The following is a 12,275-nucleotide window of genomic DNA, read 5'->3' on the forward strand; positions in this document are numbered from 1 at the left end:
TTAGAATTTCTGTATGTCAGTTATTCAAGCTGAAACTTCGGAAAGAAAATTGAACAAAATCCAATGTTACTGATTCTTCATGAATTTCAGGTAATAATACATTTTTTTCTTACTTTTAGCTCATTAGAATCGATGCAGTGCAATTTTTACAATGTCATGTCATGACTCATTAATGTTACTCATTCAATGATCGTGTCAGTCATTATTGCTTGCAACAATTTTAAGTATAAAAAATTGCAGTTTAAAAGTGTCCTGATTGTAAACACTTTCAACTCGTAGTATTCAATGATTCAATGGCTCATACATGTGATTGAAGGTCCCGCCCCTTTGTTTTGATTGGTCACATGTTTCTCATTGCGGGGAAGAGGAAAATGTCTTCGATTTCGTGGTGTGTGGGGTTAGTGTGACTGTTAACGTTTAATAGTTCCCGAAAAAACACAAGATCTTAATCATAAACAGTGTCAATATGTGATATACGTTATCAAGAAGTGGCAGTGTTAACAGTACTTTTTATGTTGCATGACATCATACCAAAACAATATTGCTTGCTAAAACTGAAATAGTGTAAAGTGCAGTTTTATATCTGCTACCAAGTGAAAGTCGCTTCATATCGAATAGAGTAAAAGCTAAATGAGTAAGGTGAAAGGGCTTTCTGCAGTCGTACATTCTATTGTAGTTATATGATTGTATGTTGAAAATTGTGTGCAGTTTTAAAGTGATCATAACCTCATTTATCACTTACTGTAGAACTCTCAGAGGTCACGAGCATTTTAGGGCAAAAATATACCTTATATAATAAATTGATTTGTCGTATACACAGTGTAAGTGAATGTTGTATAAGCATTCATATGGTTAAGAGTTTCTTTTCAGTGCACATCCTGTTTCTTAACGCAATGTAGGAAATGCAGTTTGCAAAATGTAACGTAAGTTGTACTTTTAGTTGCCTTTTGGTTTATGATTTTGTATGATGAACGCATATATAATTTAATAATTATTATCGCATTACATTTCTGGGCAGTGATATGTTAGCCTATATATATTTCTCTTAATTTAATTGCATTACTAGGCTTACCTACATTTTTAACTTGCTAACATGACAGATTACCTGAAGCTATAGTTTAGTTATTTAGTAATCATGAAGTCTCTGGATATTTTGAATTTACCTTCTCTGTTATAGTAGGTAATAACATTTAATGGTATTGATGTCAATTTAATTGATGATGACTTGATACCAAGAAAGGTTATTTATTTTCTGATACTGATATTTATGTACGGTATAGGTAGGCCTATCATGACGAACCAGAAATTCTTTAAAACTTTTTAAAGTTCATTCTCAACTGAAAAATATGTAAGCACATGTCTTACACAGTGTGTTCACAGAGAGGTATTTGAAATAAAGGGAAGCTTCACTTACTGTCAAATGATCATCATAGGAATCTTTTTCAACCATCAAAATAATTTAAAGTTGAGGTAAAAGAAAATTTATACATAGTAAATAATCTGATGTGTCTCTCTACATATAGTAAATAATGTACTTTGTGTTTGTACATGAATGTTTTAATAGAAATTAAAATATTATTTGTTTTTAATTTATACAGTTTTAAAACCCTAAAAGCTCTAGGTTTAAATTTTGCAATTATCAGTAAAATTATTATAGGCCTATTAAAATATTAAATTATTCAGTTCAAATTGTCGATCGCCATTTACATTTTAATAATAGAATAATTAAAATTGTTAACAAATGATATTTTCAATAAATCTTGCTATTACTCACGAATCATATTTGAATTTACTCTTCTAATGATTAAGTAACGTGCACATTTTCCAGTTATTTATAGATATCTCTGGCATATCCAGAAACCATCGTAAAGGGAAAGGATATTGCGACTGAGTTTTAATTTTTTTTAAAAGAAGTAAGTACGTCTTTTTTAGAAAATAAATAAGTTACCAGTAAACTTAATTGGTTTTTCCTGCGACCTTGTATTTCAGTTAGCTCTTCGTAGACTGAAACCCCTGAGGAAAGAAGCGAAATGGATCCTCGAATTTTTTGTAAAGAGAAGGCATAGTATGCCCCAGTGCCTTCCCTGCTGCCCTTTATTCTGCCATTGGTGGAATTTAATATCAATATTAATGATGATTTATGTTTTGAAATGTTATTCCCTCTTTAGCATAGTACTGGTAGCTATTCGTGTTGTAATCACTTCTCTTAATTTGGTACAGTACATACATGTTTAAGTAGGCCTAAGACTTTAAATATTATAAATTACGGTATAACTATTTGTAAGATCTCTGTATTTTATTTTCGACACTCCCCAAATAAAATTCTGAATACGTGCTTGATCATTACAATACAGTCACTATTCCTTAGTAGCCACTGTAGAATTACTTTATAGTATATTTTTAGATTGTCATTTTCGTTGTCACTGTTGTACTGTATCTATGTATTATATTTACAGTACATAGGCTATATGCTATCTGTGAACCATTTGCTACCCAATTTGTAGAAGAATTTTTCTGTACATAACGTCTAATTTTTGTTCCAGTAATTATGGCTGTGAATCTCAAGACATAATTTTATTCTGTGATTGATGGTATAAGAAACAAGAAGAATGTTGGAGAGAATAGTTGCTTGGGTTTTAAATAACTATTTGGGAAAATATGTTGAAAACTTGAACACAGATCAACTTAGTGTGGCCCTACTGCATGGTAAGTAGTAAACTACTTGATCGTGTTAAAATGGGGATGTTTTTAAATATTTGCTGTTGGTCATTTCCAGTGCATTTTTTTTTCTATGAAAAAAGATGCTGATACAAAAATGAGATACAGATTTATAATAGCACTCGAGTTCAGGACGTATTGTTAGAGGCACCTTCTTCTCAGTGGAATCAAAGCCTTCTGTTTGCATTCACTGCCAATTATATGATTAATTTTGTCATTAACAAGAATATTAATTAAAAAAATTCAAAGGGGAAAGCTGCCAAAATATGTGCATACCATAGCATACCACCGGAAAAAAAAAAAAATCACTTGTCATTTCATTTGTGAGAAGATAATATGGTGTAACAAATGCACTTCCTTGGTAATACTTTACGTCATTTAGCACAAAATTTCTGGCAGTCATAGAAAATAGACAGGATTGTCGTAATATTTGTCCAATTATTTAAAATGGTTTTATGAATATTTCAGTAGGCCTAAGAATAATTAGTTTCACATTTTTACATTTTTCAATTAATATTAGGCCTATTAGATGAAGACCAAACCTTCAGTCTTAGGCTGTAGTCATGACATTCTTTCTCTGACTGCATAGTTTATAATCCATATTTAATTTTATTATGTGCCAATGTGATATAACGGTTGTACAAATGATTTCGTACACTACTTTTGTTCATTTAACTTGATAACTTAACGTTAAGTTCTAAGGACTGAAGTTCAAAGTTTGCTAATTGTAATGCGTAATGTAAAATACACTGTAGGCCAAAGGGCAAAGTTCTTGTTGCTGAATTTCTTTACAAACATCTGCTCTGTGATATATATGTATTTAATACATAACATTTGTTTCAAATACAGTACTGCATCTATACATAACATTTGTTTCGAATACAATACTGTATCTGGTTTTTACTGTTAATGCTAGTTCTGATTTCTGAGGATACCAGGGGTGCATGCAGGGGGTTCTGTAGAGACAGTGCCCCTACTGAAGAGGCAGACTTTCTTACTTTGTAATATGTTATGTTACAAGCTTTTAGAGAATCTGAAGGTTCATTGCCACCCTCATATAAGCACGCCATCGGTCCCTATCGTGAGCAAGATTAATCCAGTCCCTAGCATCATATCCCAATTCCCTTAAAGACATTTTAAGATTATTCTCCCATCTGTGTCTCGGCCTCCCCAAAGGTCTGTTTCCCTCAGGTCTCCCAACTAAAACATTATACACATTTCTTGTATTCACTCATGCATGCTACTTGTTGAAAAATTGCATTTCTGTATAAATCTCAAAAATATTTTTTGTAGCTTTACAATACTTTTTCTATATTTCATACGAGAGGGTAAAAATAAAGAATATAAAATTACGAAATTATATTAAACCAAGTATCTTCTATAAAACCAATGACATGCATAGCCTACTCACTTGGGGTTTTTGTTTTTTTACTTTTTCTACACTCTCTGTACTACACTGTTAACTACAAAAGTTATTACCTGATTACAATAACCTTGAACAAAACAAAAGAAAGCATGCATATCACACATACCATAAATCATGCAATTCTTTCGTAACATATATAATTAAAAAAAGCTTTCTAACCTTTGTTCAAGCATATTAATGGCATAAGTTATCGTAACTGCCATTGTTTTCCTACAGTAATGAGGCACGGACAAGAAGGCAGCAGTAGGGCAATGAAAATGTTTATATTGAAGTTTTTAGTCCAGTTTATACGATTCCCCCCCCCCCCCACAATCTCATTTGGAATGTGAAACAAAAGGAAAGATGAGATGGACAGATTAGAAGAGATGTTGGTGGTTCGAATTGGAGGTTGACATAGAGGGGAAGAGATAACTTTAGACGATGGATGGCGTCTTGGAACACTTGAGATAGCTTAGAATTAAAAGATGATAGATGACTGCCAGAAATAGAAGAAGCCTGCAGGAAATTTCTGACAAGCTGAGGCTCAAATTGGGCTGTAGAGATGATGGTGATGGTGATGCTGATGATAATGGTGGTGGTAGTGGTGGTGATGATAAAAAATAATTACTAATTGTCATCTAGTCTGCTGACAAAAAAGATCTAAAAATTAGAACTGAGCGGGTCAATGGAATAAGGGCCCATCCCACTCCCTATTTAAAATTACAGGCTTCAGTAAAACATTTAATATTTAGACAGTTAATTAACCTAGGGCCCTAAACATTTTCAGATATAAAGACTGATCTGTACTTTATGCAATACCATGCCAAAAAATAATGTAAGACTTTTATATTTATAAATTAGTAAAAATAAAATAAATATTGAATCGACTCTGTTGATAGAGTGATGGACTACGGACTGAACAAAACTAAGTATAATATTATACACGAAACTATGTAATGAAATACCCTCTTTAAAAAAATTACTATTTTGAAATTTATTGCATAAATGAACATAAAACCGAGAGTATTGAAGTATATTACTGCAATTAACATACCATAGTTTACATATTATACTTACTTACTTACAAATGGCTTTTAAGGAACCCGAAGGTTCATTGCCACCCTCACATAAGCCCGCCATTGGTCCCTATCCTGTGCAAGATTAATCCAGTCTCTATCATCATATCCCACCTCCCTCAAAGTTTACATATTATACATATACAAAATAGCTGAAATTTTAAAATGACAAATATTTGCTAGTTCTTAGACTGGCAACACTTGAAGATCTGCTTTCATCGAGGCAGTATCTTTGAAAAATATTGGAGTGCAAGAGGTCAAATGACTTTATTGTCAAACGCCTGGCATTAGAACTTTTCTTCCATTCACCATTCCTTCCAGTGCTTCCTTCAGTTCTTCTCAGCCAGTGGCCCAGACAATTCCTTTTTCTTTTCCTGATCAGTTCCACCCACTATTTCTAGCACAGCTTCATTTCTTATTCTGTTTGTTCATTTCACACGCCTTCATAACCACATTTCATTTTCATTGGTACTGTGCTCTATAATAGTGGGATAGGGATTAAATAACTCCGTCAGAAATTTGTGATTTTGTAAAAGAAATAAATCTGAAAGAATGTAAATGTCCGTAGTTAACCGGACAGATCTTTATTCAAGGGTGGTTTATCTTGATTGGTGCATAATATGTATAATGCGAAAGTGTGCGTCATTTGGATAACCTGGTAGCATAGGAAACTTTGTATTAAAAAACATAATCTAGAAATAGGAACCTAGTTGACTGAAATGTTTGTGGTGACTACTTCCAGTTCTTAGTTTTTATTTGCCCCATTGCGTTGGTCACACTATTCCTAAGTGATAAGAAATGAGGAGCCTTATTATATCCAATGCAACTTTTGTCACTGACTTGTTTATATTTTAATTCAGGTGAAGTGGAACTAGATAATCTTCCGCTAAAGAAGGATGCTCTGAGACACTTCGGTATACCCATACAAGTATGTGCAGGTTATATAGGAAAAGTGAAACTGCAGATTCCAGTTCCTCAGATCCGCAGTGCACCATGGGTAATAATCATTGAGCAACTGTGTCTTGTCACTGGACCAGTTAATCTGACAGAAGTAAGTAAAAATTGCATTTTTTAATTTTAATTTTTGACAAAGGATACTTTTGTGTTTAATGTTAATGTCACGGGAAAGAAGTAGCCTATACAATTAGAGCATTTCGTTAGCATGCCTTTTATAAGGAACTTTGGAAACAACTTAATTTTGTAACTAAATTAAGCAAGAGGCTCACAAGAGACAATATTCACAGCTTGGAGAACATGTGCCCAACTAACCATCTATAAAATAAATAAATTATGCTTTATTTAACGACGCTCGCAACTGCCGAGGTTATATCAGCATCACCAGTGTGCCCACAGGAGTTCTTTTATATGCCAGTAACTCTACTAACATGAGCCTCTCCTGGGCCGGGATTGAACCCGCAACTTCGAGCACAGAAGGCCAGCGCTTTACTGACCACGCTACCAGGCCGACAACTAACCATCTAAGATGTGACACATTTCATATTACTTGAATAATGTTTGTAATGCTATTTATTCCCATGTCTCTTAGTGGGATGAGGAAGCCGAAGAACAAGCAGCCCAGGATTACAAACTCACGTTGCTGGATGCAATGGAAGCAAGATGGAGGGCTGAGATGGAGAGTTCTCAGGCATCCAGCTATTATGCAACAAGCTATTCATCTTGGTTGAGTCTTGGCACTAGTCTTGTTGCCAACATTATTGAGAATCTCCAAGTAAGTGTTCATTAGTATTAAAATACAGGGTCTGACAGAGGAACAGGCGATTATAAGTAGTTGGTTATTGACTCAGGAATTTGTATTTTCAAAATGACATACGTGAGATTACAAAGTACATAGTCTGCCATTTATTTCTTGAAAAGATCATCCATTAAGTGGCTACCACAGAGATGGAAATGTGCTTCATCAGACATCCACAAATATTATTTAAAATCTCACAGAACATCCTCGCGATGTTTTAATTGATGTACTACCTGAATTTTGTATTGACGAAAATGTAAATCGCATGAGCAGATGGGACGGGATCATAGCACCATAAATTAAAATTCATGTAAAAATGTTAACTTGCCAAAGTGTATTGTGCATCACTTAACCTTTTTGTGGTAATTCCCCTTCTCCCTTCCTCACCATCACCATCATCATCATCATCATCGTCATCGTCACCCATTTCCTACACTATACTTACACGAACACTTAACATACACTCACCCCACGACATAACTCTTCACAGATACACATCATGCATAACGTGGCCCGCCGAAGTGGTGTGCAATTTGAAAATGGGTCACAGTTCTGCCATCTATCCGCAGTATGCGGAACCCGAATCACGCAAAGTGAAGTGGGTAGGCATTAGGCACACACCCCACCCCACTTCACCACACCTCACCCCCACCCCATCACAAAACACACCACACCCACACCACAAAATTGCATTTTATTTACAACAAAATGTGTGTGCAGTTTATCGTCCCTCATCTGTGCTGTGAGAGATGTATGCTCCTTAAAATCTCCTGCTCCTCTGCTACTCGTTTAATAATTCCTAATTTACTTGTATTAATGGTTATAGTTTTTAAGTATCCTTTCCTCGATTCTTCTTCGTTGTGGTATGTAGTTTGACAAAATATCAACAAATTTTTAGCAGTATTGTTATGGAAGAAATCATTCTAGATAGCAATCTAAATGGGTGGATATGAGCCCACCCAAAAATCTGGATTTTTTCTTTCTCATTATACGAAGTGTAAACCAGTCTACACCAGAGCAGTCTGATTGCATGTAGATCCTCTAGTTTACCTCTGGTTACAATGAAATTACAAATGGAGGTGGGGGTGATGTAACAATTCGTTATTAGGTTCACCACCAGTATTGTTTTGTTGTATATTTTACGGAATGTAATGTACATAATAGCTGTGATGACATTCCACACAAAAATGAAATAACCTTCACATCATACAATGTAAGCACATTTGTAGGAAAAAAGCTCCTTAGGTTAGCAGAGTGCAAGAAAATCTAAGGAGCACTATGTAAGATGCAAAATGTTTAGTATTTTCGAAATCATAACGTCTGTACTATTTCATCCTTGTTGATTAATTGTAATAGACAATCTCTTTGAATTAACAATTATTATTATAATTAATTTTGTGTATAATAAATAATATTTTATGATATGTGACATTTATTTCTTCAAATATTAGAAGCCTATACTGCAGTTCACAAAAAAATATAACCTAGAGATTTAATTACTTTTTCAGCTGAAAATTAAAGATGTTCATCTTCGTTATGAGGACAACATTACAGTACAAGGACAAGCTTTTGCTTTAGGAGTAACCATTGAATCATTAACAGCCCAAAGCTGTGATGATAAGTGGATGCCTCGGTTTGTTGGCTGGGACAATGGAGACACATCTTTCAAGTTAATGGAACTCACTGGATTTGCCGTTTACTGGGATAAATTGTCTGAAGACCAGTTTCTCGGTGGACTCTCTCTTGGAGAATTAGCTGTAAGTATAACATTTTGTTGTTCGTTAGTATATATGGCATGTCTTTCAATATTGATATTGCAGTAATTTATTACATTTCTTAACACTTAAACTACAATTCATTAAAATCACATTTATAAATTTAAATACATCTGCAGCAACATGGCGTCAGTGTAAGACAGCTGTCATCAGCACAGTGCACCCTCGGACTAGCATCTCTTACCCGCAGATAAGAGTCTGCACTATGGTGCATCCGTGGCTGCTGGCGGGTATGCTCTCTCCCTCTTCCTGCTCCACGATAGGGCATATTACAGCGCACTGCTTATCCATTACCCATTTTAGCGTGTGCTGACGATCACTGGTGTAAAATAACAGTGAAAAAAATTAATTTCGTTACATTTTGAACTTCATGAGCTAGATCTGTTCACAAAATATTTTAATATTGTAGTATAATCGAAATAAAGTTTAAATTGTTAACATAAAAGAAATAGTGTATTGGCTGACACTAATACTATACTTGTAGTTAAGTTATTAAGTTATGTTCATTATTGAAGCTAGCATAATGTTGTAAGGTTAACATGTCTCAATATTGTAAGTCACTTTGGTATAGACATTACCAGTTGTACATAGAGATGCATTACCAGGATAATTATGATAATAATAATTGATGTAAAAATGTGAATTCCACTCGCAGGGAATTGTGTGTACCTCTTGAAAACCTGCCCCACACAATGTTTTATATAATGTATATTGTATTCATACATAAAACAATTTACATGTTGACTTCTTATTAATGAACGTTCACATTTTTTTGTTATGTAGGTGGTGATGTCTCAGTATTTGACGCTGAAGCATCAATTTGTACTTTCTCCAGTGAGTGCACAAGCTCACATTAAACGCAATAGAAGTGAACAGCCACTAAGATCAAGAACACAGCCCAGAATAGTATGCGACTTGCATCTTGAAGAAGTTCCACTTTCTTTGACTGATGTAAGTTTTTCTTTTGAGTTGGTTAGTAGATGGAAGAAGATCTTCAAGTGTTGCCGGTGTAAGGACTAGCAAGTATTTGTCATTTTAAAATTTCAGCTATATTGTATGTTTTGATGTTTACTTTTTCTCTGTAGGGAAGTACATAGGTAGTTTTTTTATTTATTTATTTTTAGTAAATGGCTGAGCGCAATAAACATTTGCTTGATTAATGGCATTGTGAGGAGAAAATATGAAAATAGAAATCTGTTCAAATTACAGTGCATTAAATGTGCCAAAAATTTAAAAAAGTCTAGAGCAAAACATATATAGAGAAAATTTTTCAAAATGAGTTCAAGGTTATATATAATATGTAAACTATGGTATGTTAATTCCAATAATATGCTTCAATACTCTCGGTTTTATGTTCATTTATGCAATAAGTTTCAAAATAATAATTTTTTAAAAGAGGATATAAAAATTTCATTCCATTACATAGTTATACTTACTTAGTTTTGTTCAGTCCGTAGTCCATCACTCTAACAACAGAGTCAATTCAACATTTATTTTAAATCATATGGAACCAATAATATTTTCATTTGCTAGTCCAAGTTCTTAATTCTTTTGTTGTTTTTGTTGTCAAAATGAAATAATTTGAATATTAATATGAATTGCGAAGCAAATGAAAAAATAGAGAGATTGAAGACGAAGATTCTAACATCGTGCATAATCTTCTACATTATTATCTCTTCAATTGTGTCACATCCTAGAAAACTAGCTGCATCTAATAGTTTGTTATGAAATGTGACAGTACCTTTAAAGAACAATTCTACACCTATAACTTTGATGTGTTTAAGTTTATATTCCAAACCTTACAATCTAGTATAAATTTTATTATGTTTCTCATTGGTAGAATTCACATGTTGGTTGTCAGGACATGACATTAGAAACCAATCAAGTGACTGCATTATTGCAGGTAGTAGATGTGTTTGCCTGCTGATCCAAGCTTGGGTGTGGGTACGATTTCTGCTTGGGCTGATTACCTGGTTGAATTTTTTTCCCCAACTATAAGGTGAATATCAGGTAATCCCATGGCGAGTCATTGACTCATCTCGCCAAATAGCCTATTGCTGTCACCAATTACATTGATGCTAAATAACCCATTAGTTGATGCAGCATTGTACCATATTATTGATAATATTCTCTATGTACCGGTATCTAATCTTTACTTTAAAATTTGATTTCCTTTCAGTGGCAGTATGGACAAATGGTAGGATGTGTGAAAGGTCTTAATGTTATTCAGAAGTGCTGTCGTTACCGTAAATGGCGTCCAGATGTTCCAATTTCTGAGAATCCTCAGGCATGGTGGTTTTATGCTGCACAATGCCTTGTGGGTGGTTGGCGCCGATCTGCTCCAGGAGGCTGGGAAACTGCGCTTCAGAGAGCAAGAGACAACGTAAAATATGTCGAAATGTACTCTCGTATATTGACGTGTCCAACTGCAGCTGTACCTCTGGATATGAAACAGTTGAAAGATACCATGGAAATGGAGAGAGGATTAGAGGAATTGCGCTCTCTTCGAGAGGTATGTAGTCTCTAATTATATTGTGACAGCCTACTTGTATGGATTACTGTTTATGACCGTTTACAGTCCCACCATAAGAATCCTCCACTATCATCGGAAAGGTGAAAAGGTCTTTGAATCACCTCCAAGGCTAGCTCTATCACCTAAGATATTTTTCTATGTGGTACAATATGTCGTCGTCATTCCTGCAATAACTCCTATGTGACATATTTATCGATTTTCAGATTTTTGCTCTATTAAATAACTTAAATGGTGATACAGCAAATAATAAAATCTCCTAGCCTATATGTAATTATATTTCTTTATTTCGAAAATGTAAGAATTCACAATCTTCTATGTACCACTACCATAGAATGAATAAATGTGTTTTTCTTCCTACTGAAAAATTTTATATTTTGCACATAGGAGTTATTGCAAGAACAATGACGATATGTATCATTTTATGTATTGGCTGAAAATAAAGCTTAATAATTGTATTGCTTTGATAAGAGGATTTGAGGATAATTCAGTTTTAGAATGAAATCTTTGAATATGCTGTTTTGACTATGGAGTTTTATTACGTAAGGATTTCACTTGTGTATTTTTTCTCAAGTATTTCACAAGTTTAAGTTGATACAACAAAATAATTCCATATTTGATTGTTCTTGTTCTTATGCAGGTAGCAATGAGAAAAGTTCGTCCTCCAGAACGTGATGTCATACCTACATCATCTCCTCCTGTAAAACAAGGAAGAGGAACTTTACTTCAGTGGTTTCCGCAGCTATGGGGTTGGAACTATTCAACAGCAGAAGCTCTGCCTGATCCTACAGATACACCTCCTGGGGCTGGAAGTACTCCCAGCAAGACTGAGATGGAATTAGAAGATCAAATACTTGATGTCTTGGCCGACACTGTGGAGAACAATACCATTCTACGAAGAGATGTTGTATTTGGGCAGTTCAATTTTACATTGAAACAAGGAACATTTCATCTCTGTACCACCAAACAGACTGAGGATGAAGAGGAGACAGAAAAGTAATTAGCTTTATTTACCTAA

The 12,275-nt window shown here is 34.3% G+C and overlaps 1 protein-coding gene across 8 annotated transcripts in view; it reads left to right on the top strand.

Moving 5' to 3' along the window:
- The first annotated feature begins 359 nt into the window (after window positions 1-359).
- The window catches only part of Vps13D (vacuolar protein sorting 13D), a 97,455-nt gene continuing 85,539 nt past the window's right edge, over window positions 360-12,275 (top strand). For 4 of the 8 annotated variants that reach the window (XM_069827671.1, XM_069827676.1, XM_069827678.1 and 1 more), the window contains exons 1-8: window positions 365-923; window positions 2,544-2,706; window positions 6,060-6,250; window positions 6,746-6,928; window positions 8,461-8,709; window positions 9,511-9,678; window positions 10,907-11,239; window positions 11,898-12,253. In XM_069827671.1, the coding sequence (XP_069683772.1) occupies window positions 2,610-2,706; window positions 6,060-6,250; window positions 6,746-6,928; window positions 8,461-8,709; window positions 9,511-9,678; window positions 10,907-11,239; window positions 11,898-12,253 (1,577 nt within the window). In that variant the 5' untranslated portion in view covers window positions 365-923; window positions 2,544-2,609. Of the gene's footprint in view, window positions 924-2,543; window positions 2,707-6,059; window positions 6,251-6,745; window positions 6,929-8,460; window positions 8,710-9,510; window positions 9,679-10,906; window positions 11,240-11,897; window positions 12,254-12,275 lie in introns of all 8 variants that reach the window. The other 4 variants (XM_069827675.1, XM_069827672.1, XM_069827673.1 and 1 more) reach the window with 4 other exon arrangements.

The sequence above is a fragment of the Periplaneta americana genome, chromosome 6, assembly GCF_040183065.1.
Source record: "Periplaneta americana isolate PAMFEO1 chromosome 6, P.americana_PAMFEO1_priV1, whole genome shotgun sequence".
In the NCBI taxonomy this organism is placed as follows: domain Eukaryota; kingdom Metazoa; phylum Arthropoda; class Insecta; order Blattodea; family Blattidae; genus Periplaneta; species Periplaneta americana.